General features: G+C 55.9%; 2 protein-coding genes and 1 long non-coding RNA gene across 8 annotated transcripts; 2 read left to right on the top strand and 1 right to left on the bottom strand.

Moving 5' to 3' along the window:
- Positions 1-6: 6 nt before the first annotated feature.
- On the top strand, positions 7-11,961 carry WDR81 (WD repeat domain 81). Of its 3 annotated transcripts, XM_005858314.2 has the most exons (11): positions 7-3,832; positions 4,525-4,632; positions 4,892-5,082; positions 5,207-5,397; positions 5,909-6,074; positions 6,153-6,312; positions 7,316-8,005; positions 8,723-8,868; positions 9,154-9,333; positions 10,743-11,090; positions 11,813-11,961. In XM_005858314.2, exons 1-10 carry the CDS (start codon positions 160-162, stop codon positions 11,061-11,063), a joined length of 5,826 nt encoding a protein of 1,941 aa, XP_005858376.1. In that variant the 5' UTR covers positions 7-159; the 3' UTR covers positions 11,064-11,090; positions 11,813-11,961. The 3 variants fall into 3 exon arrangements, with proteins under 3 accessions (XP_005858376.1, XP_014384897.1, XP_005858377.1); XM_014529411.1 differs by having other exon boundaries at positions 10,743-11,961; XM_005858315.2 differs by lacking the exons at positions 9,154-9,333; positions 10,743-11,090; positions 11,813-11,961 and having other exon boundaries at positions 7,316-8,019; positions 8,723-8,856.
- Positions 8,323-8,726, bottom strand: LOC106723938. Its single transcript, XR_001359694.1, has 2 exons — positions 8,598-8,726; positions 8,323-8,490 (listed from the first exon to the last, which is right to left on the bottom strand). It is a non-coding gene; the product is annotated as an uncharacterized LOC106723938 (long non-coding RNA).
- A 775-nt stretch (positions 11,962-12,736) lies between the features above and the next one.
- SERPINF2 (serpin peptidase inhibitor, clade F (alpha-2 antiplasmin, pigment epithelium derived factor), member 2) lies at positions 12,737-20,016 on the top strand. 4 transcript variants are annotated; one of them, XM_005858313.2, is made up of 10 exons: positions 12,737-12,884; positions 14,206-14,272; positions 14,411-14,449; positions 14,546-14,608; positions 14,871-15,072; positions 15,560-15,703; positions 15,847-16,050; positions 16,511-16,653; positions 18,245-18,449; positions 19,028-20,016. In XM_005858313.2, exons 2-10 carry the CDS (start codon positions 14,210-14,212, stop codon positions 19,438-19,440), a joined length of 1,476 nt encoding a protein of 491 aa, XP_005858375.1. In that variant the 5' UTR covers positions 12,737-12,884; positions 14,206-14,209; the 3' UTR covers positions 19,441-20,016. The 4 variants fall into 4 exon arrangements, with proteins under 4 accessions (XP_005858375.1, XP_005858374.1, XP_014384882.1 ...); XM_005858312.2 differs by having other exon boundaries at positions 12,739-12,839; XM_014529396.1 differs by lacking the exon at positions 12,737-12,884 and adding an exon at positions 13,314-13,400.
- Positions 20,017-26,706: the final 6,690 nt, after the last annotated feature.

Here is a 26,706-nt window from a genome sequence, read left to right as displayed (position 1 = left end):
CCCCCGCCCTCCTCTCCTCGGTCCCCAGCCCACCCCAGCCACCTCCGCCCCAGCCCCAGTCCCTCGTCCATCCTTACTCCGCCTCTCTGGCACCCCGGAAGCTGTCGCGAGGAGGGCCGTGGCCTCAACCCCGCGTGGTCCCCAGGCGGCTGGGAGGGGATGGCCCTGGGGACCTGGGGACGGGAAGTCGCTCTTACCTCCGGGGTCGAGGGCTGGTCCCCGCCCCCAAGCCCTGACATGGAGGAGCTGCTCCAGAGCGTGGAGAGGGACCTGAACATCGATGCCCGCCAGCTGGCTCCAGCCCCTGGGGGCAAGCACGTGGTGGCCCTAGTGCCCGCGCGCTGGCTGGCCAGCCTCCGCGAGCGCCGTTCGCCCCCGGGACCCTGCCCCCGGGCCGAGGGCCTGAGCGAAGCGGAAGTCAGGACTCTCCTGCAACGATCCGTGCAGAGGCTGCCCCCAGGCTGGACGCGAGTAGAGGTGCATGGGCTACGGAAACGGAGGCTGTCCTACCCGCTGGGTGGCGGCCTGTCCTTTGAGGAGGGTTCCTGCAGCCCCGAGACCCTCAATCGCTTCATGCAGGATGTGGCTGCCCAGAATTATCGCAACCTATGGCGCCATGCGTATCATACCTATGGGCAGCCCTATAGTCATAGCCCTGCCCCCTCAACTGTCCCTGCCCTGGACTCAGTCAGACAAGCTCTGCAGAGGGTCTATGGTTGCTCCTTCCTGCCAGTGGGTGAAACTACCCAATGCCCAGCATATGCCAGAGATGGCCCCTGTCCCCCTCGGGGCAGCCCGGCCTGTCCCAGTCTATTGAGAGCTGAGACCCTGCTGGAGTCGCCGGAGATGCTATATGTGGTGCACCCTTATGTGCAGTTCACCCTGCATGACGTGGTCACCTTCAGCCCCGCCAAGCTGACCAACAGCCAAGCCAAGGTGCTCTTCATTCTCTTTCGTGTGCTGAGGGCCATGGATGCCTGTCACCGCCAGGGCCTGGCCTGTGGGGCCCTCTCTTTGCACCACATTGCTGTGGATGAGAAACTTTGCAGCGAGCTCCGGCTGGACCTGAGTGCTTATGAGAGACGGGAAGAGGATGAGAGTGCGGAGACCCCCGTAGCAAGGGACAGGGCAGGCACTGATTGTGGAGAGGAGGGAGGAGGGGGGCCCGGGTGTCCTTCCTGCCAGGAGGAACTCAGGTGCCTTGTGCTCGACTGGGTCCACGGCCGCATCAGCAACTTCCACTACCTCATGCAGCTGAACCGATTGGCAGGTCGGCGGCAGGGGGATCCCAACTACCACCCGGTGTTGCCCTGGGTGGTGGACTTCACCACATCCCACGGGCGCTTCCGAGACCTGCGCAAGTCCAAGTTCCGCCTCAACAAGGCGGACAAGCAGCTGGACTTCACGTATGAGATGACGAGGCAGGCATTTGTAGCAGGTGGTGCCGGTGGCGGGGAGCCCCCCCACGTTCCTCATCACATCTCAGATGTGCTCTCTGACATCACGTACTATGTGTACAAGGCTCGGCGCACACCCCGGTCGGTGCTTTGTGGACACGTACGGGCTCAGTGGGAGCCCAATGAGTACCCCGCCAGCATGGAGCGTATGCAGAACTGGACGCCGGACGAGTGTATCCCCGAATTTTACACCGATCCCTCCATCTTCTGCTCCATTCACCCTGACATGCCTGACCTGGATGTGCCAGCCTGGTGTGGCTCCAGCCAGGAGTTTGTGGCTGCCCACCGGCTGCTGCTGGAGAGCCGCGAGGTGTCCCAGGACCTGCACCACTGGATCGACCTCACCTTCGGCTACAAACTCCAGGGCAAGGAAGCTGTAAAGGAGAAGAATGTGTGTCTGCACCTGGTGGATGCCCACACGCACCTGACCAACTATGGTGTGGTGCAGCTCTTCGATCAGCCACACCCCCAGCGCCTGGCTGGGGCTCCTGCCCTTGCCCCTGAGCCACCACTCATCCCTAGGCTGTTGTTCCAGACCATCCAGGAGAGCACTGGCCGGGAGGACTTCCCGGGACAGCTTGCAAATGGATTGGGCAGGCTGGTTTTGGAGGCTACTCCCTGTGAGGCTGGCTGGGCCAGAGACAGACCGGTGGCGGGGGAAGACGACTTGGAGCAGGCCACGGAAGCTCTCGATTCCATCTCCCTTGCTGGGAAAGCAGGTGACCAGCTGGTTCCCTCCTCTTCCTCTGGTCAAGCTCCCCCAGGCCTCCTGTCTTTTTCAGTGGCCTCAGCCTCTCGACCAGGCCGCAGGAACAAAGCTGTTGGGACAGACCCCGCGGAAGGCGAGGAAGGGAAGATTCTTCTTCCGGAGGGCTTCAATCCCGTGCAGGCGCTGGAGGAGCTGGAGAAACTAGGCAACTTCCTGACCAAAGGTCTAGGGGGCCGGTTGGAGGTGCCCGAGCAGCCCCAGGTTCAGCCACCTGTGCAGCTGCGGGACCTCTTCCATCGGGACATGCAGGCGCTGGGTGTCCTATTGGCTGAGATGGTGTTTGCCACCAGGATCCGATCACTGCAGCCTGATGCGCCTTTGTGGGTACGCTTTGAGGCTGCTCGGGGGCTCTGCACACGCCATCCCAAGGAGATCCCCGTGTCTCTGCAGCCCATGCTGGACATGCTCCTGCAACTGAGTGGCCCTGAAGGCCCAGCCACAGCAGGGGATGGCAAGCTGGGCCCACTGTTTGAGTACCGACCTGTCTCCCAGGGATTGCCCCCACCCTCCCCGGCCCAGCTCCTCAGCCCCTTCAGCTCGGTGGTTCCCTTCCCTCCATACTTCCCTGCATTGCACAAGTTCATCCTTCTGTACCAGGAGAGGCGCGTGGAGGACGAGGCTCAGGGGCGGGAACTGGTCTTTGCTCTGTGGCAGCAACTGGGTGCAGTGCTGAGTGACATCACCCCCGAGGGCCTGGAGATCCTGCTGCCCTTCGTGCTGTCACTCATGTCTGAGGAGCACACGGCTGTGTATACGGCCTGGTACCTATTTGAACCTGTTGCCAAGGCACTGGGCCCCAGAAATGCTAATAAGTACCTACTGAAGCCTCTCATTGGTGCCTACGAGAGCCCCTGCCGGCTCCATGGCCGCTTCTACCTATACACTGACTGCTTCGTGGCCCAGCTGATCGTGCGGCTAGGCCTGCAGGCCTTTCTTGTCCACCTACTGCCCCATGTCCTGCAGGTGTTGGCTGGTGTGGAGGCCTCCCAGGAAGAAAGCAAGGGCCTGGCAGGGGCTGCCGAGGATGAGGAAAGCGGGCTCCCAGGGGCCAGGCCCAGCTCCTGTGCCTTTGGGGAGGAGATTCCGATGGATGGGGAGCCTGCTGCCTCGTCAGGTCTGGGGCTCCCAGATTATACGTCTGGCGTCAGCTTCCACGACCAGGCGGACCTGTCGGAGACAGAGGACTTCCAAGCGGGGCTCTATGTGTCTGAGTCCCCGCAGCCCCAGGAGGCTGAGGTGGTGAGCCTGGGCCAGCTGAGTGACAAGAGCAGCACCAGTGAGACCTCCCTGGGCGAGGAGCAGGCTGCAGACGAAGGGGGAGCCCCTATGGACAAGAGCAGCCTCAGGTCAGGTGACAGCAGTCAGAACTTGAAGCAAAGCGAAGGCTCAGAGGAGGAGGAGGAGGACGAGGAAGGCTGTGTGGTGTTGGAGGAGGGGGAGGAAGAGGGGGAGCAAGATGAAGTCACTGGGGCATCTGAGCTCACTCTCTCCAACACGGTGCTGTCCATGGATACGGTTGTGGCTGCTGGTGGTGGGGCAGATGGGGAGGACGAAGAGGAGCCGCTGACTGAGCGGTCGGAGGGCCAAGAACAGAAGATCCTTCTTGGTGAGTACTCGAGCCTGAGTTTGTAGGTCAGTTATCTGGTTTGCACTCAACACGTGCAGAGCATGTATTCTGCACCAAGCAGTGGATCGAGCAGGTCTGCACACAGCATAGATGTGGGCCTGTCCTCCTGGAGCTCACACCCAGCAGAGGAGATGCCACGGTAAAGACAGTCTTATGTAAGCGTAAGCCCAAGTTAGGGTGGCGCTATCAAGAGTACAGCTGGGTGCTACAAGGGAATATAAAATGGGGCTGAGATCTAGTTTTCAGGGGTCAGAGAAGACTCCGAAAGTAGGGCCAGTTGGGGTTCAATGAGTAGGAAATAGCTAGGGAAAGATATCAGGGTCTGCAGTGGGAAGAGCATTCCATGCAGAGGGAGTAGCATGTGCAGAGCTCAGAGGCTGTCATGGTTCTGTTAAAAATCAGTGAAAGGCCAGCATGATTCAACTGAGGGAGTGGAGGGCAGAGGAGGGAGCAGAGATCAGAGAGGGAGTCACTTAGGAACTGGAGAAGAGTCACTGAAAGGATAACCTGGAGCAGCCCTGAGGCCAGAGTGCACTGCAGTGGTGCTCTGGGGCGACCGGGCTCAGGCGGGCTTCTTAGCAGATTGTAGCCAGCGTTAGCTAGGTGGGTGCCATGGGGTGGAGTGGTGAGCCACCATTATCTGATGGGCTCAGGTCTGTTCCTCCCTGCAGATACTACCTGCAAGATGGTCCGCTGGCTGTCCGCCAAGCTTGGCCCAACGGTGGCCTCCCGCCACGTAGCCCGCAACCTGCTCCGCCTGCTGACATCATGTTACGTTGGTAAGACCTATGGTCAGTGTTGGAGATGAAATGTCCTCCAGGCCCTCTGTCCATCTCCAGCCCCCTCTAGGGGATCCTTCCCACTCCCACTGCAGACCACCTCCTGGGTCCTGGGTCCCAGTCTGTAAGCTTCTTTCTTCCTTAGGGCATGGGGCAGACTGCAGGCTAGCGTGAGTGGGAGTGGCTACCACAGACCCTGGAAGGCCTCCTGCCCTCCTGCCCTCTGCCAGCACTCAAACCTCTGGCCCTTCCTTGGCAGGGTCCACTCGGCAGCAGTTCACGGTGAGCAGTGGCGAGAGCCCCCCGCTGGGTGCCGGCAACATCTACCAGAAGAGACCGGTCCTGGGCGATATAGTGTCGGGGCCTGTGCTCAGCTGCCTCCTCCACATCGCCCATCTGTATGGGGAGCCCGTCCTCACCTACCAGTACCTGCCCTACATCAGCTACCTGGTCAGTGTCCGATTTGGCAGGCTGGGGGCTGAGGGTCTGAGGAGCCCGAGGGCTGACCTGTGATCTTTGGGGGTTTCAGGGGGTCTGTGGGGCAGCCTGGCCCTCATCGACTCTGTGTCCCTAGGTGGCCCCAGGTAGCACCTCAAGCCCCAGTCGACTGAACAGCCGTAAGGAGGCTGGGCTCCTGGCAGCGGTGACTCTGACCCAGAAGATCATTGTGTACCTCTCCGACACCACCCTCATGGACATCCTGCCCCGCATCAGCCACGAGGTCTTGCTGCCTGTGCTCAGCTTCCTTACTTCCCTCGTCACAGGGTAGGCCCCTGCCCCATCCTGTCGGGGGAGCAGCCCAGCTGAGGGGCCAAGGGGGTGGGGACCGGGAAGCTTGGAGGAGAGTCCACTGACACTGGGCTGGGTGTCCTAGGTCTGATCCCAGCTGTGTGACCCTGAGCAAGCCACACCTTTCTATGCCTCAGTTTCCTCTTCTGGCTTGGACCAGTTGGTCTTGTAGCACCTTTCACTTACAGCTTTTTTTAAAAAAATATATTTTATTGATTTTTTACAGAGAGGAAGGGAGAGGGATAGAGAATTAGAAACATTGATGAGAGAGAGACATCAATCAGCTGCCTCCTGCACACCCCCTACTGGGGATGTGCCCGCAACCAAGGTACATGCCCTTGACCGGAATCGAACCCGGGACCCTTGAGCCCGCAAGCTGATGCTCTATCCACTGAGCCAAACCGGTTAGGGCTACTTACAGCTTTTGATAGATTCTGGGCAAGTCCCACAGTGTGGGGAGCTGGAGAGCTTAATAAGCTCTTTCCAGGTTCCCAAGTGGAGCCCAGGCCCGGACGGTCCTGTGTCTGAAAACCATCAGCCTCATCGCCCTCATCTGCCTTCGCATCGGACAGGAGATGGTCCAGCAGCACCTGAGCGAGCCTGTGGCCACCTTCTTCCAAGTCTTCTCTCAGCTGCATGAGCTGCGGCACCAGGTGGGTAGACCTACCTGGCTGGGGTGAGCTGGGCAGGGGCCGTGGACTCAGCTGACTCCCTGGGCTTCCTTCCCCCAGGATCTGGATCCCGTGGGCCACAGTGAGGGCCAGCTGCCAGAGGTGGCCTTCTCTGATGGGCAGCAGCGGCTGGTGGACCCCGCCCTGCTGGATGAGCTGCAGAAGGTGTTCACCTTGGAGATGGCATACACCATCTACGTGCCTTTCTCCTGCCTGTTGGGTACTGCCCCTCCCCTTTCCTCACACGGCCTCTGTGGCTATGTCTTTTTTCCTGGGAGGGCTCCATGCTCCCCCTGCCCTCGGAGTCAGTAGTGGGTGTTAAGCACAGATTTCTGGGTCAGAGCAAAGGAATTTGGCCTCAGACTTCAAGTCTCAATGTGACATAATAACAGGGACTGAGCGTTAGCCAGCAAGGTGGCACAGGAGTGGCCTGGCGTCTCCCCGGGGAGGGTGGGGGGATCAGGCTGACGTCCTGGTGTCTCTGGCAGCTGCCTGAGAGGAATGAGCAGCCCACCGCTCACTTAGGTTCCCGCAGGGTACAGGCTGGACACTGCTGAGTGCCAACAGGTGTCATCTCCCTGCATAGGATGAACAGCCCTGTGGTCAGATAAGTTGTCATCCCTCCACTAACAGCTAAGCTCTGGGAGGGAGAGCATGACCTGTCTTGTTTGTTCTTCTACTTCTGTGCCCAGCACACATAGAAGATGCTCACGTGTACATAGTGAACGAATGAGTCCACGTTTTCCTGGGGAGCAGATTGAGGCTCAGAAATGAAGATTCACTTGCTCAGAGTTGCACAGTGTCTCTGGCAGCTGCCTGAGAGGAATGAGCAGCCCACCGCTCACTTAGGTTCCCGCAGGGTACAGGCTGGACACTGCTGAGTGCCAACAGGTGTCATCTCCCTGCATAGGATGAACAGCCCTGTGGTCAGATAAGTTGTCATCCCTCCACTAACAGCTAAGCTCTGGGAGGGAGAGCATGACCTGTCTTGTTTGTTCTACTTCTGTGCCCAGCACACATAGAAGATGCTCATGTGTACATAGTGAACGAATGAGTCCACATTTTCCTGGGGAGCAAATTGAGGCTCAGAAATGAAGATTCACTTGCTCAGAGCTGCACAGCCAGTACCTGCCCTGTCCCCTCTGGTTCCCAAGCCCTTGGCTGGGTGGTAGCAGCCACCTGTTACCTTCTCTAATCTTGGGACCACTTCCACTTCCATCCAGGTGACATCATCCAGAAAATCATTCCTAACCATGAGCTGGTGGGGGAGCTGGCAGGGCTGTATTTGGAGAGCATCAGCCCGAGCAGTCGCAGCCCTGCCAGTGTGGAGCCCACCGTGCCCAGCGCCGGCCTTGAGTCGGACCCCCAGGGAGGGGGCTGCTCCCAGGATGACGGCCACTCGGGGACCTTTGGGAGTGTCCTAGTCGGGAACCGCATCCAGATCCCTGACGACTCTCAGCCGGAGAGCTCCGGCCCCCTGGGCCTGATCTCCGGGATGGGCAGTGGGGGCCTCGGCAGCGAAAGCGAAGACAACGCACTGAAGCGGGAGTTGCCACGGAGTGCCCACGGGCTGAGCGGGAACTGGCTGGCATACTGGCAGTACGAGATTGGCGTGAGCCAGCAGGATGCCCACTTTCACTTCCACCAGATCCGCCTGCAGAGCTTCCCGGGCCACTCAGGGGCTGTCAAGTGTGTGGCACCCCTGAGCAGTGAGGACTTCTTCCTGAGTGGCAGCAAGGACCGCACTGTGCGCCTCTGGCCGCTCTACAACTATGGGGACGGCACCAGCGAGACAGCCCCACGCCTCATCTACGCCCAGCACCGCAAGAGTGTCTTTTTTGTGGGCCAGCTGGAGGCCCCCCAGTATGTGGTGAGCTGTGATGGGGCTGTGCACATCTGGGACCCCTTCACAGGTGAGCGGGCCCAGGTGAGGTCTGTTCTGTTGCTGTCACCCTGTCCTCCGGTAGGCCTCTGGAATGGGGCCCAAGGGTGGAGTGGTTGGAGTGTGGTGCTGTGTGGTTTTGGGGTGACCCAGTGAAGCCACACAGAGGAGCAGTTAGGACTTGGAATCCATTAGACCTCAGTTTGAATCGGCCCTGGCCACTTACTTGCTGAGTGATCTTTACTGCTGGAAGCATCAGTTTTTCCATCTGTAAAATGGGAATCAGAACAAATGGTTTAGCTTAACATAGGGGTTTGGCTTAAAATGTAGCATGAGCACATGTTTGATAAATGGTGGCTCGATTATTTTTTGGCATCAATGGAGGGAGAAATAAAGTTAAAAGGGGGGTTGGAATAGCATTGAGGTAGACAGAGGGAGGTAGCATTCAGTCGTTGCTTTGGGGATGGGATTCTGGCCTGGCCATGAAAGAAGGAAGGTAGGAAGGTCAAGAAACACCTAGTATGCCCTAACTGGTTTGGCTCAGTGGATAGAGCGTTGGCCTGTGGACTGAAGAGTCCCAGGTTCAATTCTGGTCAAGGGCACCAAAAAAAAAAAAGAAACACCTAGTATTTTCTGAGATCCCTGGGGATATGGGAGGCAGGTATGGGGTTGGTCGGGAAGATAGGAGGAGTTTGGGCTCTTCCATCAGCTCCTGGAACCCCAGATCCACTGCACGTTTCCTTTCCAGGGAAGACCCTTCGCACGGTGGAGCCGTCGGACAGCCGGGTCCCGCTGACCGCTGTGGCTGTCATGCCTGCTCCCCACAGCAGCGTCACCATGGCCAGCTCTGACTCGACCCTGCGCTTTGTGGACAGTAGGAAGCCTGGCCTGCAGGTCAGGGATGTCCAGTTGCCTGAGCCCGGCCTGGGTGACTTCTGGCGGCAGGGAGGGATCCCCAAGAGAAGGCCAGGGCGTAGTTTCTCTTTGGAGACAGATCACCCACAGCAGCAAACCCTGGGGTGGGGGGTGCTGATGGGGGAGCTCTCCCCTTGACTGGGGGGGACAGAGACTCAGGCTTCCCAGGTGTGTGGGCTTAGGGCTGAGCAGGACCTCAGGGAGAGCGGCTTAGAGCAGGCAGAGCCGGCAGTGGCACCTCAGCTTGTCTTCCTCTGCCTGCAGCATGAGTTCCGCCTGGGTGGCGGGCTGAACCCTGGGCTGGTCCGCTCCCTGGCCGTGAGTCCCAGCGGCCGCAGCGTTGTGGCCGGCTTCTCCTCGGGCTTTATGGTGCTCCTGGACACCCGCACAGGCCTGGTTCTACGTGGCTGGCCTGCCCACGAAGGGGACATCCTGCAGATCAAGGTGACAGACGAGGGCCCCTTCCCCACCTCACTGCTCCGGGTCCCCACCTCTGTGTAGGGCCCACCCAGGACAGGCTCAAGCTGATCTTCCTGACACCTGCCCAAGGACAGGTGTAAGGGAGCATCGGGAGGAGCCAGCTTCACTGCGGGGCCTTGGCAGGAGGCAGGCCACGGGGGCGGGCGCTGCGGGCCGAGCTGACCCTGCTGCTCCCTGGAGATGTTCTAATGAGTAACCCTTGTCCATATTTGTCTTGCTTGGAGGATCAGGGGTCGGGTCCTGTCCGTGACCCAATTCAGGTTAAATAAAGCTCAGCTGGGAGGCTGTTTACTGCCCCCAGACCACTGAGCAGAGTCCATGCCCCCTGCTGGGCTGCTCTGGTGGGGGCAGGGGCAGACCGGGCATGGGGATCCTGCCCCCACCCCATTCTCAATCACGGACCTCAGGGAGGCACGGTGTGTGTGTGTGGGAGGAGGCAGGGAGGCATGGGGCTACTTGTGGGAGGATTTTTCCTGGCAGCTGGGATTCCCTCCCCATCCTAAGTGGAGGCCAGGCCAGGGCACATGCACTGACGCTGCTGGGGGGACAGGCTGCCGGGCTCCCTTCAGACCCCCCTACCCCCCGCCCCAGGGGACCCTGGGCTGCAGATGCCTCTAAATTCTGGCTTTCCAATCCTGACTTTCCAGGAGGGCTCTGGGGTCAGCCTGGTTTTAATCCTGGCTCTGTGACCTTGGTATGATTAGTTAACTTTCCCGAGCCTCAGTTTTTCTCTGTAAAATGGGAACAGTGACAGCATTTACCTCATAGAGTTGTTACAAAGATGAAACGTGGTAATGCGGTGTGCCTAACACAATGCCTAAACATAGTAAGTGCTCAAACTATAGTGATGACTAGGTTAATGATGCTGTAATCCTATATAAAAGGTAATATGCAAATCGACCAAACAGCCGAACGACCAGTCACTATGATGCGCACTGACCACCAGGGGGCAGACGCTCAACGCAGGAGCTTCCCCACGGTGGTCAGTGCACTCCCACAGGGGGGTTGCTGCTCAGCCACAGGCCGGGCTGACAGCTGGTGAGCGCAGTGGCAGTGGCGGGAGCCTCTCCTGCCTCCGCAGCAGTGCTAAGGATGTCCATCAGTCGGACATCTCCCCAGGGCTCCCAGACTGCTAAAGAGCGCAGGCCGGGCTGAGGGACCTCCTCTCCCTCAGTGCACGAATGTCGTGCACCGAACCTCTAGTATATTCATATTCATTAACATGAACATAATGTGGGAAGATGGCCGCCCGTCAGCCGTTCAGAACATCCTGTCTTCCTGGGAGAGATCGTGGGAGGGAATGGGAAGACCCTGGAGCTGGGTGGGCCCACGGGCGCCCCAGGCCCTGCTGAGGCTCCCCTCTCCCTGAGCAGGCCGTGGAGGGCGGCGTCCTGGTCAGCTCCTCCTCCGACCATTCCTTGACCGTCTGGAAGGAGCTGGAGCAGAAGCCCACACACCACTACAAGTCGGCATCTGACCCGATCCACACCTTCGACCTGTACGGCAGCGAGGTGATCACCGGCACCGTGGCCAACAAGATCGGCGTCTGCTCCCTGCTTGAGCCGCCCTCCCAGGCCACCACCAAGCTCAGCTCAGAGAACTTCCGTGGCACACTCACCAGCCTGGCCTTGCTGCCCACCAAGCGCCACCTCCTGCTGGGCTCAGACAATGGGGTCATCCGCCTCCTGGCATAGGCTGATGTGGGAGCTGGCCAGGCCTGGGTAGGCAGATATCCTCCGGGAGTCCACCCCCTCACCCTTGTTCCCCCCTCCATGCAAGCCTCTGGCCCCATGCCCAGTGTAACCATGTGGCCTGCCAGCTAGGGCAGAGTGGGAGTCCGGGCTCCTGAACCCCCAGAGCCACCAAGGTTGTCAGGGGTCTCAGTCATGACTTGGGGAGATTGCCCCTGGCCAGCAGGAAGCAAGAGCAGGAGCTGGGAAAGCATCGCTGCCCCTCTTCACCCCAGCTCTGCCCTCTGCGTCCACATGGGGACAGGGGAGCTCAGGAAGAGGAAGGGAGACTGGCCCTGCCCACCTGCTTTCCAGCCAAGGCCCCCCACTTCCTGCTGGGCTCTCTGCCCCTGTCCCCCAAGGACAGAGAAGCTGCCCCAGTCCGGCACCCCATGGTGCTTGGGCTCCAGCCTCTATGGTCCAGGAATTAAGGGCCTTGGGCTGGGGTTTAAGTGTCCACGCAGCCAGGCCCTGCCCTGTGTGGGACCCGTAGGACAAGAAAGAGGTCAGGACCAGGGCAAAGAAGATGGACCGGCTAGCTGCTGCCTGCTGGGAGTGGCCCCAAGCTCGCCTGCTTACCCCTAACCACAGACAGTGTTTGTGCCTTGAACTGAGGAGGCAGCCCCTGAGCCCAGAACCCCTGCGAGGGGGTGAGATGGGGGGTCCAAGACCCTGAAAGAAGGGCCAAGAAGAATTTCCTCTGTGCATCTCAGGTCTCTCCCAGGGAACAAGAAGATCCTGGGGTCCCCGGGTCCTCACATTGTGGAGCAGAGATGAGCTCTGGGACTGGGCCCCTGCTGCCTCCTCACTCTTTGCAATAGATGTAAATATGACCAATAAACCCTTTGGAAGCGCCTCGGAACGGAGTGAGGCTTTTCTTGACGGTGGTGTCAGGTGGGGAGAAGTGGAGCTTCCACAGCTTGCAGGTCAGTGAGGAGAGGGTGAGGCGTAGGGCAGACGGTGGGAGGCAGGCTGGCCATGGTTCTTCAGGTGGCGTAGGGAATAGGGCATCTGATTCCCGCAGCCCCGCGCCAGGTTCCAGAACCCTCACCCTTGGGGAGGTAAAGCATTGCTCCTAGCGAGGCAGGGTGCTGAGAGCGGCTGCACCCCTCAGCATCTCGTTCCATCCCCTGCCTTCTGACCCAGGCTGAAGGCGGCCAATCAGGATCCTGGGCATGTAAGAGTGGGAATGGGCATCCTATCCTGGGTCCCCTACACAGGCTCCTGCAGCTCCCCCTTCCTCCCCTTGGGATGGGAGGCAGTTGTGGGGGAGAGGAAAGGAAGTGGGAACTGGATGTAATGGCCCAGCTCTGTGTCCTCAGGCAGGTGGCATAGCCTCTCTGAGCCTGATGAAAGCAGGGATAATCCTCCACCTAATGGGGTCTCTGGAAGGGCAGGAGCCTTTCCTGGATCTGCTCTCTAGATGAGGATACCCTCCACTGTCCCCTGAACCTCCTTTCTCCAGGCTCAGGTGGGACCCAAATCCGTGTGCTTCCAGGTGGCTGTCTCAGGCTTAGAGGACCCGGTGGGAAAGGGGCTTCTGGCCCCAATATCAATGTTTAATCGGATGTGCAGGTCAATATTTACCAGAGGAGAAAGCATCTGCACAGGGGTTGGCTGAGAGCAAAGGTCCTGGTGGGAGGGGAGGGCTTGGCTGGGCTGGCTGGAGCCGGAGCAGAGCGTGGGGAGCACCCAAGTGTCCCAGAGGGACATCGTGTGCAGCAGAGAGGAGCCTCAGAGGTAGGAGGGGAGTGGTAGCGGCCTGCTCCTCGGGCAGGAGAGGAGGTAGGAGCTGCCCACTTGGCGAGGGCGTCTGGGCTAAATTTATCCAGGAGCCTGTGGTTTCCCAGACTCCTGGGGTGATGAAAGGTGGGGGGTCCAGGGGAAGGCTCTCTGGGACTTGAAAAATGGGAGGTCATTTCTTGCCAGGAAGATTCAAAAGTCCAGGTTGGGGATCAGAACCTCGGCCAAGGGCCCTGTGTGTGATGGGGGCGGACCCAGGGGTGGTAGAAGGATCCCCCAGAAGGACTGGCCCTGAGATGGGGGTGGGGTGTGTGAGACCTGCTCCGAGGCTAGATCTAGACCTGTCCATCCCCTCCTGACAGCCTGGCTTCCCGGAGGCAGCCGGGGGCAGTGTTTCCCAAAAGTCCAAAGGTGGCTTTGGCCAGAGTCATTCATTGGGTTCTGCTGCTGGGTCAGCAAGGTGATTCTTGGGGCCACCCCACCATCCCTGCTGAGACCTCAGAGCCTCCCCGGCCTGCCACCCTTGTGGGCAAGGCCAAACCAGACCAGCCAGAAAAGGTGGGGCAGCTGGATAGGAGATGTGGGGAGGGAGCCCCAGGACAAGACAGGGCTCTCAGAAGAGGGGCCGTGGGCTAGGCGGCCAGCAGCCATTACCGAGTGCCCGGCCTTGCACTCCGCGCTCACAAACACTGTCTTTTTTTTTTTTTTAATATATTTTATTGATTTTTTACAGAGAGGAAGGGAGAGGGATAGAGAGTTAGAAACATCGATGAGAGAGAAACATCGATCAGCTGCCTCCTGCACACTCCCTACTGGGTATGTGCCTGCAACCAAGGTACATGCCCTTGACCGGAATCGAACCTGGGACTCTTGAGTCCACAGGCCGACGCTCTATCCACTGAGCCAAACCGGTTAGGGCTCACAAACACTGTCTTATTTGGTCCTCACAATGCCCGGGGGAGGAGGTAGGGACCTGCGCCACCGTTTTACAAGATGAGAAGCCCGGAGGGGTAAGGGAGATGTCCAGGGTCCTCTGGCAAGAGTCCGTCTGGATCCACAACCAGGTCTCACTCACAATGCCAGGCCTTGGAGAAGGAGGGCTTTCTTTTGATATTGTTTCCCCCCATGAACCGAAACACCCCTCGGAGCTGAGAGCCACTGCTGATGTATTTTGGGGGCTGTGTGCTGTAGCTGGCGTTGTCCTCTCGGCGATGATGGCTCGGACTCTGCCGGCCAGGGATCGTGTGGGTGGGATCCCATGGTGGGTGTAGGGGCTTGGCTCAGCTGGCCAGTCAGCTCATTGGTGACAGTGTGTGTGTGTGGACGGGGGCAAGTTGGCAACCAAGCTTCCTGCCCCTCACAGGAACATGGCACTGCTCCGGGGGCTCCTGGTACTCAGCTTGTCCTGCTTGCAAGGGCCCTGCTCAGTGGTGAGTCTGTGCAGGAGTCTGGGTCTGGGTAGGGACGGGTGGTGGGTATGGAGGCCATAGGTCTGAGGGGGCAGAGAAGGGCAGGAGGGTTTGGCTCTGAGGGGGTTCCCCCTCCTCTCCTCATCCTTTTTTCAACAGTTCTCTCCAGCCAGCGCCGTGGAGCCCTTGAGCCAGCAGGTACTGGGAAGGGGCTGAGAGGCTGCCCCTGTGGCTCATGCAGGGTGGGGGACCTGTGGGGAGGATCCCTCTCCATGTGCTTCCTCCTTTCTTCAGATAGTGATCGGGCCCAGCCAGGAGAAGCTGTCCCCACTTAGCTTCCTCAAGTTGGTCAACCAGGTACAACCAGGTGGGGCTGGGAAAAAGTGGGCGGGCCCGAGGGAGGGGGGGAACCATCAGCAGGGGTGAGGGGCGTGGCCTTGAGGTGGAGGGCTGAAGAGAGAGGGTGAGGGACCAGAGGAAGGCATCCAGTCCCCAGAATGTATCAGGCAGGCCCGGGACAAGGCCCTGCTGCCCACAGGCCCAGGGGCTGTGAAGCAGATCTTCAACACAGAACCAGAGCGACCCCTGGCCTCCGCTGACCCCCGCTATATCCCTGCAGGAGCCCGATGGCAAGACTGACCTGAAGGCGGCCTCAGGAGACTGCAGTGAGGCTCCAACCCCGGAGCAGACCCGCAGGCTGGCCAAGGCCATGATGGCCTTCACCACAGACCTATTCTCCCAGGTGGCCCAGAGTTCCACCCACCCCAACCTCGTCCTGTCGCCTCTGAGTGTGGCTCTGGCGCTGTCTCACCTGGCACTAGGTACTATGGCAGCACCTGTCCAGACCAGCAGAGCTAGGAGGCCAGTAGGAGCTCACTCCTTCAGAATGACTCCTCCAGCGGGGTCCCTGTGACATTTGGTAAACATGCAGACCCCTGGGTCCACTCAAGTCTCTGTGAATCAGATTCCCAGGAATTGGGCCCAAGGATCTGCTTCTGGTGACTTTTAGGCAAGAGTTTGATAGCTACAATGTCTCCATTGGACTGGAGGGTCTCTTGTGGGAAACTGGGGTTCAGAGAGGAAGGACAGTTTTCATGAGGCGTGGTCAGCCAGACTGTCAGCAGCAGACATGAAAGTAGAACTTGGGGGGGGCGTCCTGTGACTCAGACCAGTTCAGTGGACATGAGGAGAGTGTGTGGTCCCATGGGCGCGCTCACGTGGGTACTCAAGAGGGACTGGGGCGGGGGGTAGGGGCAGCGGTGGTGGGAAAGAGCCCCAGCCTGGCCACAGCGATGCGGTCCCTTCCAGGTGCTCAGAACCAAACGCTGCAGAGGTTGCAGAAGGTGCTGCATGCAGACTCAGGGCCCTGCCTCCCCCACCTGCTGAGCCGCCTCTGCCAGGACCTGGGCCCTGGGGCATTCCGCATGGCTGCTAGGATGTACCTGCAGAAAGGTAGGTGCTGGTGGGAGGGAGCTCCCTAGCTAGGGCTGTGGGGGTGGACAGGGTGAGGGAGATGAGCTTGGCTTCAGCCAGTTGGGTCATTGTTGTCTGTGGAGCCTGAGCTCCGGGAACAACCGGCGGCCCCTTCTGTGTAGGATTTCCCATCAAAGAGGACTTCCTGGAACAGTCGGAACATCTCTTTGGCGCAAAGCCCATCAACCTGATGGGAAAGAAGGGGGATGACTTGGCAAACATCAACAACTGGGTGAAGGAGACCACGGAGGGGAAGATTGAGGACTTCCTCTCGGAGATGGCAGATGACACCGTGCTGCTGCTCCTCAACGTCATCCACTTCCAGGGTGCGCTTCTCCTCTCCTCCGGTCCCCCACCCTGGCAGCTCCTACCCCGCCCTGTAGGCTGAGCAGTCGGTGCAGCCGTCACTCTTCCTCCTCAGGGCGGAGCCTCTGGGTTGTGGCTTGGGAGAGGGTAGGAGACAGGTAGTGGTGTGGCAGGGAGGGGGCCCAGGAACTGAATGGGGCTGTTGTGGAGAGAGTACCCTAGAAGGAAACCCGGTCTGAAAAGACCCAGGGGGAGGTCCCTGGGAGCATGGCAGGGTATGGGGAAAGTGCACACCCAGATTTTTAAAACTATAGAAAAGAGATCTCGGATCAACTGGGCATCAACGGGCTCAGCACCCTCTGGGGTCTCGGCCCCCACCTTTTGTCCCTGGAATGGGTTCTGGGCGGGATGGGGAAGAGGCTGGTGGTATAGAACCCACCCTGGTCCAGTCTACGTGGCCCTGCCCTCTGCTGGATGCAGGTTTCTGGAAGAGCAAGTTCGACCCGAGCCTCACCCAGAGAGGAACTTTCCACCTGGACGGGCAGTTCACGGTGCCGGTGGACATGATGCAGGCCCGCATGTACCCCCTGCGCTGGACCTTGCTGGAGCAGCCCTCGATACAGGTCACCCTTGATTGCCCAGGCCGGGCCTGGATGCTGGGAGGGGGGCAGGGAGTAGCAGGCTATGGAGCAGGCACAGGGCTGGGGAGGTGTGCCCTCACCTTCCTGTGGTTATGTCCCTGGGACGCGTGGCGATGAAAGGTTTCACTACGCCCCCACCGAGGGGGACTGAGGCTCCAGGCTCATTCATTCAACAAAACCGTATTGGGCATTTGCTCTGTGCAGATACCGTCCTAGGCCTTGGCCATTCAGTGGGACACAAGGGGAGCCCAGATCCCTGCTCTCAGGTGGGAAGACACAAAGTACACAAGTACACAAACACCCACAGGATAATGTCAGTTCCTGATAAGTGCTATGAAGGGAAAAAGCCTTTCAAAGGTGACCTAGGAGTGGTATGTTAGATAGAGTGGTCAGGGAGCATTTTTTGAGGAGAGGGCATTGAGTTGAGACCCAGGTGATCTCTAGTCACGAGGGTTTTAGTACAAGGACCCATGGGTTGTGGGGCACCCCAGCAGCCATGGAGCCACTTGGAGCCTTACACCCCCAAGCCTGGGAGGTGTGACCTGAGCTCTCATGCAGTGTTGCTTAGAAGGGAGGATCTGATTGGGAGGCATTTGTCAGCATCCTGACAGAACATTCTGATTGGACAGAGTGAGATGCCAGGCTATCTCAGGCATGCACGCCCTTGCTTCTAGTCTAAATGTGGTCCCCTTGGCTTAGGCACTGACCCCTGGGGCCTGTGGCTGAGATGGCGGCGTTGGGTGGTTTCACAAGGCCAGCAGGACACAGGCCACATCTGCTTCTGCAGCCCTCCAGTGGGGGCCTGTGGACGAGGCAGGCCCTTGGAGCAGCATCCCGGCTTCTCTCCAGTTCACCCTGAAAGGAGGGTGGTCTGGTTTACCACCCACCAGACTTCATCCTGCTGCTCCTTCCCTCCAGGCTCTGTCCTGCCCACACTTCCTTCCCCCTTGTCTCCATCCCTCGTTCTCCCTGACCTTCCAGTTCTCAGGCACTCGGCAGGCAGGCCAGGCAGCCAAATGCTGGGGGTCCTGCCACCCATCTGGGCCTGCTGAGAGCCTTGGAGTGAAAGCTGCAAGAGACCATCGAGACCGGGGGTTTTCATATTTCTTTAGCTACAGAAACCCTGTTCACATGAAATCCTACCCCAAGTCACAGGGCTGGGCAGGGTCACTGTTGAAGTGAGAGGGGTGGAGAGAGGACCATCCTTTGCAGCAACTGCTCTGCAGAACCTGGGGCAGTTTGAAAACCAGCCACCCAAGTGCACTGTATACATGGAGGAACTGAGAGGGGAACACAGGGGTTCTTCACCCCAAGGCACAGGGCTAGCAGGTGGTAGCGGGTGAAGAGCTAGATCGACACCATTAACAAGCGTTATCCCTTTTGGTCACATGTCAACCTGCAATGTGGTAGGTAGGTAGTGTTGCTCCTCTTCACAGGGGAGGCACTGGAGGCTCGGGGAGGCTGAGCTCATACCTAAGGAGGATGGACTGGAACCCCGGTCCATCAGCCTCAGAAACACATACTGGCCCACACCCACCTAGGTCCTCACGTTGTCTCCTTCCTTTGTCTGTAGGTGGCTCACTTCCCCTTTAAGAACAACATGAGCTTTGTGGTCATTGTGCCCACCTCCTTTGAGTGGAATGTGTCCCAGGTGCTGGCCAACCTGAGCTGGGACATCCTGCATCAGCCCTTGCTTTGGGAGCGGCCCACCAAGGTCCAGCTGCCTAAGCTGCACCTGAAATATCAGCTGGACCTGGTGGCCACCCTCAGCCAGCTGGGTAAGGAGGGGCCTGGGGCAGCCCCTGGGTGGATGAGGAGGAAGCCCCAGCTGGCAGGGGGTCGGGGCCAAAGCTAGCCTTGTGTTCTGGCCTTTTTTGAGGCTTAAGGAGGTGAGAGGGTTGGATGTGAGTCCCGGGACTGTCTGTCCTAGGACGCGTTGGGTGGCCCAGGTATTGAGGACCTGCTCTGCCCCAGACAGTGTTGCAGAGAATCCCAGGTGGAGAGCCTGGGGTGGTAGGAGAGCCCTCCATGTACAAAGAGCTCAGCCTAATGGAGTGGGCAGGTGAGGAGCCAGGACTTACAATTCAGCATAAGTAATAAGACAGAGGGCTTCTCTCTGTCCAGCTCACTCAGAACATTGAAAAGGCACCTGTCTGGGCTTTGGAGCCGGGGATCAGGGAAGGCTTCCTGGAGGAAGTAACCTTTAAGCTGAGACTTGAAGGTTAAGTGGGAATTAACCAGGCATCTGTGGGTTCAAGGTGTTTCCTGGCCAGGATGCCAGACACCCTCCCAGGCAGGTGCAGGCAGCCTACGGGGCAGAAGGCACCTCTGACCAGCTACCTCTTGCCCTGGGCAGGCCTGCAGGAGCTGTTTCAGAACCCGGACCTCAGTGGGATCTCTGACGAGAGCTTGGTGGTGTCCAGCGTCCAGCATCAGTCCACTTTGGAGCTCAGCGAGGCCGGCGTGGAGGCGGCCGCGGCCACCAGCTTGGCCATGTCCCGCATGTCCCTCTCCACCTTCAGCGTGAACCGCCCCTTCCTCTTCTTCATCCTCGAAGACACCACGAGCCTGCCCCTCTTTGTGGGCAGCGTGAGGAACCCCAACCCAGGTGCGCAGCGGGAGCACAAGGAGCAGCAGGATTCCCCCGCCAGCAGGGACCTCTTCCAGGACCTGAAAGACTTCATCCGCGGTGACAAGCCCTTCGACCCTGACTTGAAACTGGAGCCCCTCTTCGAGGAGGATTACCCCCAATTTAGTAGCCCCAAGTGAGGGGCTGTGGGCTCCAGCGTCCTGAGTCCCTGCCTGGGCCAGCTCTCAATTCATGTGACTCTTTCCAAACAGCTTTGTGGGATGAGGGGCGGGGGCCTGGGCGGGCAGGCCGGGGAGGAGGGGAGCCATTCTTTCTATCTCCTCTTGGGGAGTTTGGGGGAGGGTGGGGTGAGAGGAGGGGCAGCTGTGAACCCACTTTTGTCAGCAAGGTAGGTGGGTTATTCCTTAAGTCACCTTTGTTTACCAGAGGGCGGGGAGGAGGGACTGGATGGCCCGGCTGGGAGAGGAGAGCTGGGCCCTGGGGTGGGGGGCTCAGGGGCAGAGCACGGTCCCGGGTTAGACACTGTGGGTCAGCCTTGTCCTGCTCTGCCTCTGCCATCACCTGCCCAAGGCCCATCAGCCTCCCCACTGGTCCTTAGTGATGCCCACACTGCCCGGACTCCCTTTCCTTCCTCTCTCCTCTTCCTCCTCTGCCTAGGGTCTCAGGGGCTGAGGGGGGTGGCATTAGCTCCTTAGGGATCTTTTGTAAAGTTTTTGTAGTGATTTTTATGCTACCTGAATAAAGAATGAATGGGCTGCTTTGGTGTCACTGTTGTGGGCGTGGGGGCTGGAGGGAGGAGGGGAGGAGGCCACAGAGAGGCTGGACTGAGACTCGGCAGCCCTCTCTGTGCCACGTTTGGTCTCTGGCTGCTCGCCAGCCCTTCTCCACTGGGCAGTCCCCTCTGACCTCGTTGGGGGGGGGGGCGGGGGGCACCTCCACGCCGCCTGGCTCTGCTCTCAGCCTGTTCTCTCCACAGGCCTCAGGCAGCCCGCAACGAGGGCTGCTCAGAATAGCACCAGCCTCCTGATTGGGGAGAACAACTGGCAATTAGGGAGCTTGAGGAGTTTCTAATTACACGCTGGCCCCTCTGCCAGGAGCTGGCGCCCGCCAGCCGGGGGGACGGCTCCAGCTGGAGGCTGTCAGCGCCTGAGGATTTGGGGGAAGTGGCTGGGGGCACCTTGGCACAGGGCAGGGGTAGCATGGGTGTCCACGTGGGTGGGCCCTTGTCTGTGAGTGTAGGGTGTCCATGTGGCAGCAGCACCTGCAGCCCTGAAGGGCAGTGATTATAATCAAGGGATGGAATCCTGCTCCTCACAAACGAGCAGGAGGGGAGACAGGTAATGAATAAACAAGGGGAAGATCTGGAATGTCAGAGAGTGATTACCAGGAGAGCTGCGATGAGAAAGAAAGCAGAGAGTGAGACTTGAAGGGGTGAGGGGGGCACCGTGGAAATCCGGGGAAGAGCTTAAACCAGACCCTGGCACCCCTCAATTAAAAGCCGTCCACAGTGTCCTGGCAGAGGAATAGCAAGTGCAGAGTTCCCGAGGTGGGAGCACAGTTGGAAGGTTCCGGATGAGCAGGAGGTCCGTGGGCTGGAGTGGAGGGAGTGAGGAGGAAGGTTTGAATCTAGTCATCACCCTGAGGGTCACTGCCATTGCTGCCTAGGTTCTCCCACAGCTGCTCTGGCTGCTTTAATTGCATCCTTATTAAATGCCACGCCTCCTGTGTGCCCAGCAGCCCACCCAGCTCTGGGGATGCAGTGACATGAGCAAGCAGACAAGATCCCTGCTCCTGCAGCCTAAAGCTGGTGGCAGAGCAGTCTAAACAATAAACATGCGAACATTTTGTGTTGAAATATAGTATGCAAAGAACACAAGTCATAACGGTACATAAGCTTAATGAATTTGTTTATGAACCAAATATCTCTGTTGCAACCAGCACCCAGATCAAGAAACAGTATTCAGCCTCCTGATTTCTTATTTTTTTTTAAACATTTTTTATTGGTTTCAGAGAGGAAGGGAGAGGGAGAGAGAGATAGAAACATCAATGATGAGAGAGAATCATTGATCGGCTGCCTCCTACAAGCCCCATACTGGGGATCGAACACACAACCTGGGCACGTGCCCTGACTGGGAATCGAACCGTGACCTCCTGGTTCATAGTTTGACACTCAACCACTGAGCCACGCTGGCCGGGCCCTCCTGACTTCTAATAGCATATTTGTCTTTCCTGGTTTTGGATTTTACATAAATGAATCATACAGCCCGTGCTCTCTGTCTTGCTTCTTTCATTCGACCTCATGTTTGTGAATTCATCTGTGTTATTGTGGATGGCCATAATTCATTCACTGTGGAAGGCTTTTAATTGAGGGGTGCCACGGTCTGGTTTAAGCTCTGGAAGGCTCATTTGGCTGCGATGTGGAGGACAGATTATAGGGGGATGGATGCAGGAGTAGGGAGACTGGCTAGCAGAGTGCTGGCCGTGGAGGAAAGTGGCCAGAACTCAGCCATGTTTTGCAGGTAAATGTTATAGAATCTGTAAACAGATTGTGTGGGAGATGAGGGGAATGAAAGGCCAAAGGTGGTGGGGTTCATTCTCCAAGTTCCTGGAGTTTGTCTTGAGAAAATGGCTTTTTTTGTTATTAATCCTCACATGAGGATATTTTTCCATTGATTTTAGATAGAGTGGAAGGAAGTTGGGCGGGGGGGGAGAGAGAGAGAGAGAGAGAGAGAGACTTTGATTGGTTGCCTCCCGAATGGGGTGGGGATGGAACCTGCAACCCAGGTACATGCCCTTGACCGACCATTGAACCTGGTCTTGAGAAAATGGCTTTTTTTGTTATTAATCCTCACATGAGGATATTTTTCCATTGATTTTAGATAGAGTGGAAGGAAGTTGGGCGGGGGGGGAGAGAGAGAGAGAGAGAGAGAGAGACTTTGATTGGTTGCCTCCCGAATGGGGTGGGGATGGAACCTGCAACCCAGGTACGTGCCCTTGACCGACCATTGAACCTTCGACCCTTCGGGGCATGGGCCAACGCTCTAGCCACAGAGAAACACGGGCCAGGGCCAAGCCTCACACTTTGATAAAGGCTGTGGAATGAGCCTTCAGGAGAGGGGCTACCTGCAGGAGCAGCCCTTGAACAACACTGGAGGGGCCTCTTCTGTAGTAGGAGAGGGGAGCACCCCTGTCACGTCATTGGAGGAGAGAGAAGTAATTGGGACATATGGAAAGGTGTGATGAATTGCATAATGCCGCTGCTCAGCTCGAAAAATATTCTCAGTATAGTGACAGGCTTCCATTCCCTTCCCCTAATCCTTCCCCTGCCCCCATAACCATCATCCTGAATTTGGTTTTCATTTTCATGCATTTTTTAATTTTCACTACCTGAGTTTTTATCTATTAGTGCTCTACGGTATCATCTTGTGTGTTTTTTTTTTAGCCTTACACAAAGGTATCATCCTGTTTGCATTCTCCTGTAATTTGTATCACTCCACATTGTGAGATAAATTTGTGTTGATTTAAATGGCTTCCCTCGATTTTTTCTCAGGCTGTAGACTTTGACGCCCTTTATTTAGTCTCCTGCTGATGGACATGCAGGGAGCTCCCATTTTTTTTTTTTTGCCTCTACAAATCCTGCTTCTAGAACATTCTTTACATACTTCGTTGTGCACATATGTGGAGTGTTTTCAGCTCACATACTTAGGAGTGGAATTACTGAGTTGTGGGTTTGGGTTTACCTACCTTTGTCTGCCAGGGCTGCCACATACGGTTATGCACAACTTTGCCATCTGTTTCAGATTGTTTTTTCAAACTGCTTGTATCACCAGCAGGGCGTACGAGATCCTGGCCAGCACTTGTTTTTGTTAGATGTTTAAATGTTGCCCATCTGATGAGTGTGAAGCACACTCATCAATTACGGTTTTGCATTCCCCTGATTACTGGTGAGGACAAAACATCTTTTAGGATTTGTCTTCTGTGAATTACCTGGTCCTATTTTTCTGTTGAATTGTTTTTCTTATTGATTTGTAATTCTTCCTAAATCACAGTGATTTCTTTTTATCAGTTATCTGTGTTACAAACATTTTCTTCCAGTGTGAGGCTTGTTTTTCATTTTGTTTTATGGTACTTTTTCATGAAAACTAGTTTTTAATGTTATTGCCAAATTTATCAATCTTTTATCATTTGCGCTTCTTTTGGTGTATATTGTCTTTTTTTTAAAAAAAATCTTTCCTACCCAGAGATCACAAAGATAATCCATCTATACATTTTTCTGAAACATTTACAATTTTTCCTGTTGTATATGTCTGTTTGTGTTTGCTTTTTTAATATATATATATTTTTTATTGATTTCAGAGAGGAAGGGAGAGGGAGAGAGAGAGAGAAACATCAATGATGAGAATCATTGATTGGCTGCCTCCTGCACACCCCCTACTGGGGACCAAGCCTGCAACTCAGGCATGTGCCCTTGACTGGAATCGAACCTGGGACCCTTTAGTCCGCAGGCCGACACTCTATCCACTGAGCCAAACTGTTCTTTTGTGTTCGCTTTTTAAAGCACCAAAACTATCTCTGAAAGGATACATGGGAATGAGATTAACATCCGCTGTCTCCAGGCAGTAGAGTTCATGACTGAAGATCAGAGAGAGAGGAAGACTTTTTTCACTGCATACTTTTTGTGGCTTTTGAGTTTTGAACCATGTAAACATTAAGATCCATTCAAAATTACATAAATAAATTAAATAAAAATTCATTTAAAAGGGTTCTGTAAAACCAGAGATGGTTTTTCACATTTAAATATCTAATGTACCTAGAGTTCATTTTTGTGTACGGTGTGAGACAGGGATCCAATTTTAAGTTGTCTACTCAGACAGTCATGTCCTTCCTACCATTCTTCTTCTTTTTTTAATTTATTTTTTTTAAATATATTTTTATTGATTTCAGAGAGAAAGGGAAAGGAAGAGAGAGATAGACACATCAATGATGAAAGAGAATCATTGATTGGCCGCCTCCTGCACGCCCCCCACTGGGGATCGAGCCTGCAACCCAGGCATGTGCCCTTGACTGGAATCGAACCCGGGACCTTTCAGTTCACAGGCCAACGCTCTCTCCACTGAGCCAAACCAGCCAGGGCCTTCTTTTTTTTTAAATATAAAAAATAGAGAGGGAGAGAGAGACAGAAACATCAATGATGAGAGAGAACCATTGATTGGGAGCCTCCTGCATGCCCCTGCAGTGGGGATCGAGCCCACAACCCGGGCATGTTCCCTGACTGGAATTGAACCCAGGACCCTTGAGTCCACAGGCCGACGCTCTGTACACTGAGCCAAACCGACCAGGGCTTTTTTTTTAACTTCCTACTATTCTATGCTTAGCTTATTCTTATTCACTCTTCAAGATTCAGTTTAGATCCCTATATTCCAACTATGCTGCCACAATACCCCATAGAACAGTGCTGCCCAATAGAAATACAATGCAAACCACATATGTAATTTAAGACTGTCTAGTAGACACATTAAAAAAGAAATAGGTGAAGTTAATTTTAATAATGTTTTATTTAACCCAATATGTGTAATCAGTATAAAATTATTGAGATGTTTACAATTGTTTTTTCATACCAAGTATTCAAAATCTGGTGCGTATTTCACACTTACCGCAGATCACAGCTCAGACTAGCACATTCCAAGCGCTCATGGTCACTCTTGCTAGTGGCTTTTGTATTGGGCAACGCAGCTATAAGACTACTAACGCAGAATGTGTTGCATTATATTGAAATGATCTCTTCTCATATCAGCCTCTGTTATCAGCCAGGAAGTTTCTGGAGGGTGGGCCCTGAGTCTAATTCATCTCTGTATTCCTCCATGTACCCAGCTAGTGTTGAGGTACTCAACTTTTTGTTGAATGGAGTGAACTCTGACTGTTGACACACTCTTCCTTATATAAAGCTGAACTTTGTCCACTGGAAAATTCTAACCAGGGGCCCTAGCTCTGCTCCCAGGAACCTCACAGAAGTTGAGGTTCTCCGGTGGGGGGAAACAGGGGGGGATAAGGACATATATGTAATACCTTAATCAATAAAGAAAAAAAAGCGTGTAAATTAGGCAGAATGGTTACTACTGATGGCTTGGGTCCTTGCCAACTAGCAAAAGGAACAGAGATCTTTAACACAAATTTCGTGCCCAGGTGGGTACCAGGCACACACTTGGCTCCTCTCAGGACTACTGTTTAGAATACATCTCATTTTTACTTCTGTTCAGATATTTTCTCCACCGACCTTTCAAAACCATAGAATTTTAGGGCTTAAAAAGCAGAGATATTCCAGTTCCATCCCTTCGTTTTTTGTTTTTTAATTGATTTTAGAGAAAGAGAGGAAGGGAGAGAGAAACATTGATTTGTTATGCCACTATTTATGCATTCATTGGTTGATTCTTGTATGTGCCTTGACTGGAGATCGAATCTGAAACCTTGGCATAGCAGGATGATGCTCTAACTATATATATATATTTAAATATATTGTATTGATTTTTTACAGAGAGGAAGGGAGAGGGATAGAGAGTTAGAAACATCGATCAGCGAGAAACATCGATCAGCCGCCTCCTGCACACTCCCCACTGGGGATGTGCCCTTGACCGGAATTGAACCTGGGACCCTTGAGTCCGCAGACTGACGCTCTATCCACTGAGCCAAACCGGCCAGGGCTATTTATATATTTTTATTGATTTCAGAGAGAAAGGGAGAGGGAGAGATAGAAACATCAATGATGACAGAATCATCGATCGGCTGCCTCCTGCACGCCCCCTACTGGAATCAAGCCCACAACTCAGGCATGTGCCCTGACTGAGAATCAAACCGTGACCTCCTGGTTCATAGGTGGATGCTCAACCACTGAACCATACCAGCCAACCTCATCCCTTCATTTAAAAAATTCTTCTTACTTATTTTTTTTTCAGGAGAGGGAAGGAGACAGAAAAAGAGAGAGAGAGAGAGAAGAGAAGAGAGAGAGAGAGAGAGAGAGAGAGATTTGTTGTTCCACTTTTTTATGCATTCATTGGTTGCTTCTTGTAGGTGCCCTAACCGGGAATTGAACCCGTGACCTTGGCATATCAGGGTGATGCTCTAACCAACTGAGATACCCAGCCAGACCATCCCTTCATTTTTCAGCTGAGAAAGGGAGGAACCATGAGAGTTGTCTTGCCCCAAATCCCAGTTAGTGTCAGAGCCAAGGACCAGGAAAAAACCAGAACCCCAGTCTTGGGCCAGTGTTTTCTCCACTCCACTAGCCTGCCTCTGGGCCCCTCCTGCAAGACTCTCCCTCAGTCCTGTCTCCCACCTGGGCTGGCCAGGGTACCCTCTGGGTGTGAAACCTCAGGCAGGGAGGAAGGCCAGGGCCTGAAGGAAGGTCTGGTGGAGTAGGGTGTGTGAATGTGTGTGTGTGTGTGTCGTAG

The sequence above is a fragment of the Myotis brandtii genome, unplaced genomic scaffold (genome assembly GCF_000412655.1).
Source record: "Myotis brandtii unplaced genomic scaffold, ASM41265v1 scaffold1167, whole genome shotgun sequence".
Classification (NCBI taxonomy): Eukaryota; Metazoa; Chordata; class Mammalia; order Chiroptera; family Vespertilionidae; genus Myotis; species Myotis brandtii.
This window is presented reverse-complemented; position numbering and strand designations above follow the sequence as displayed.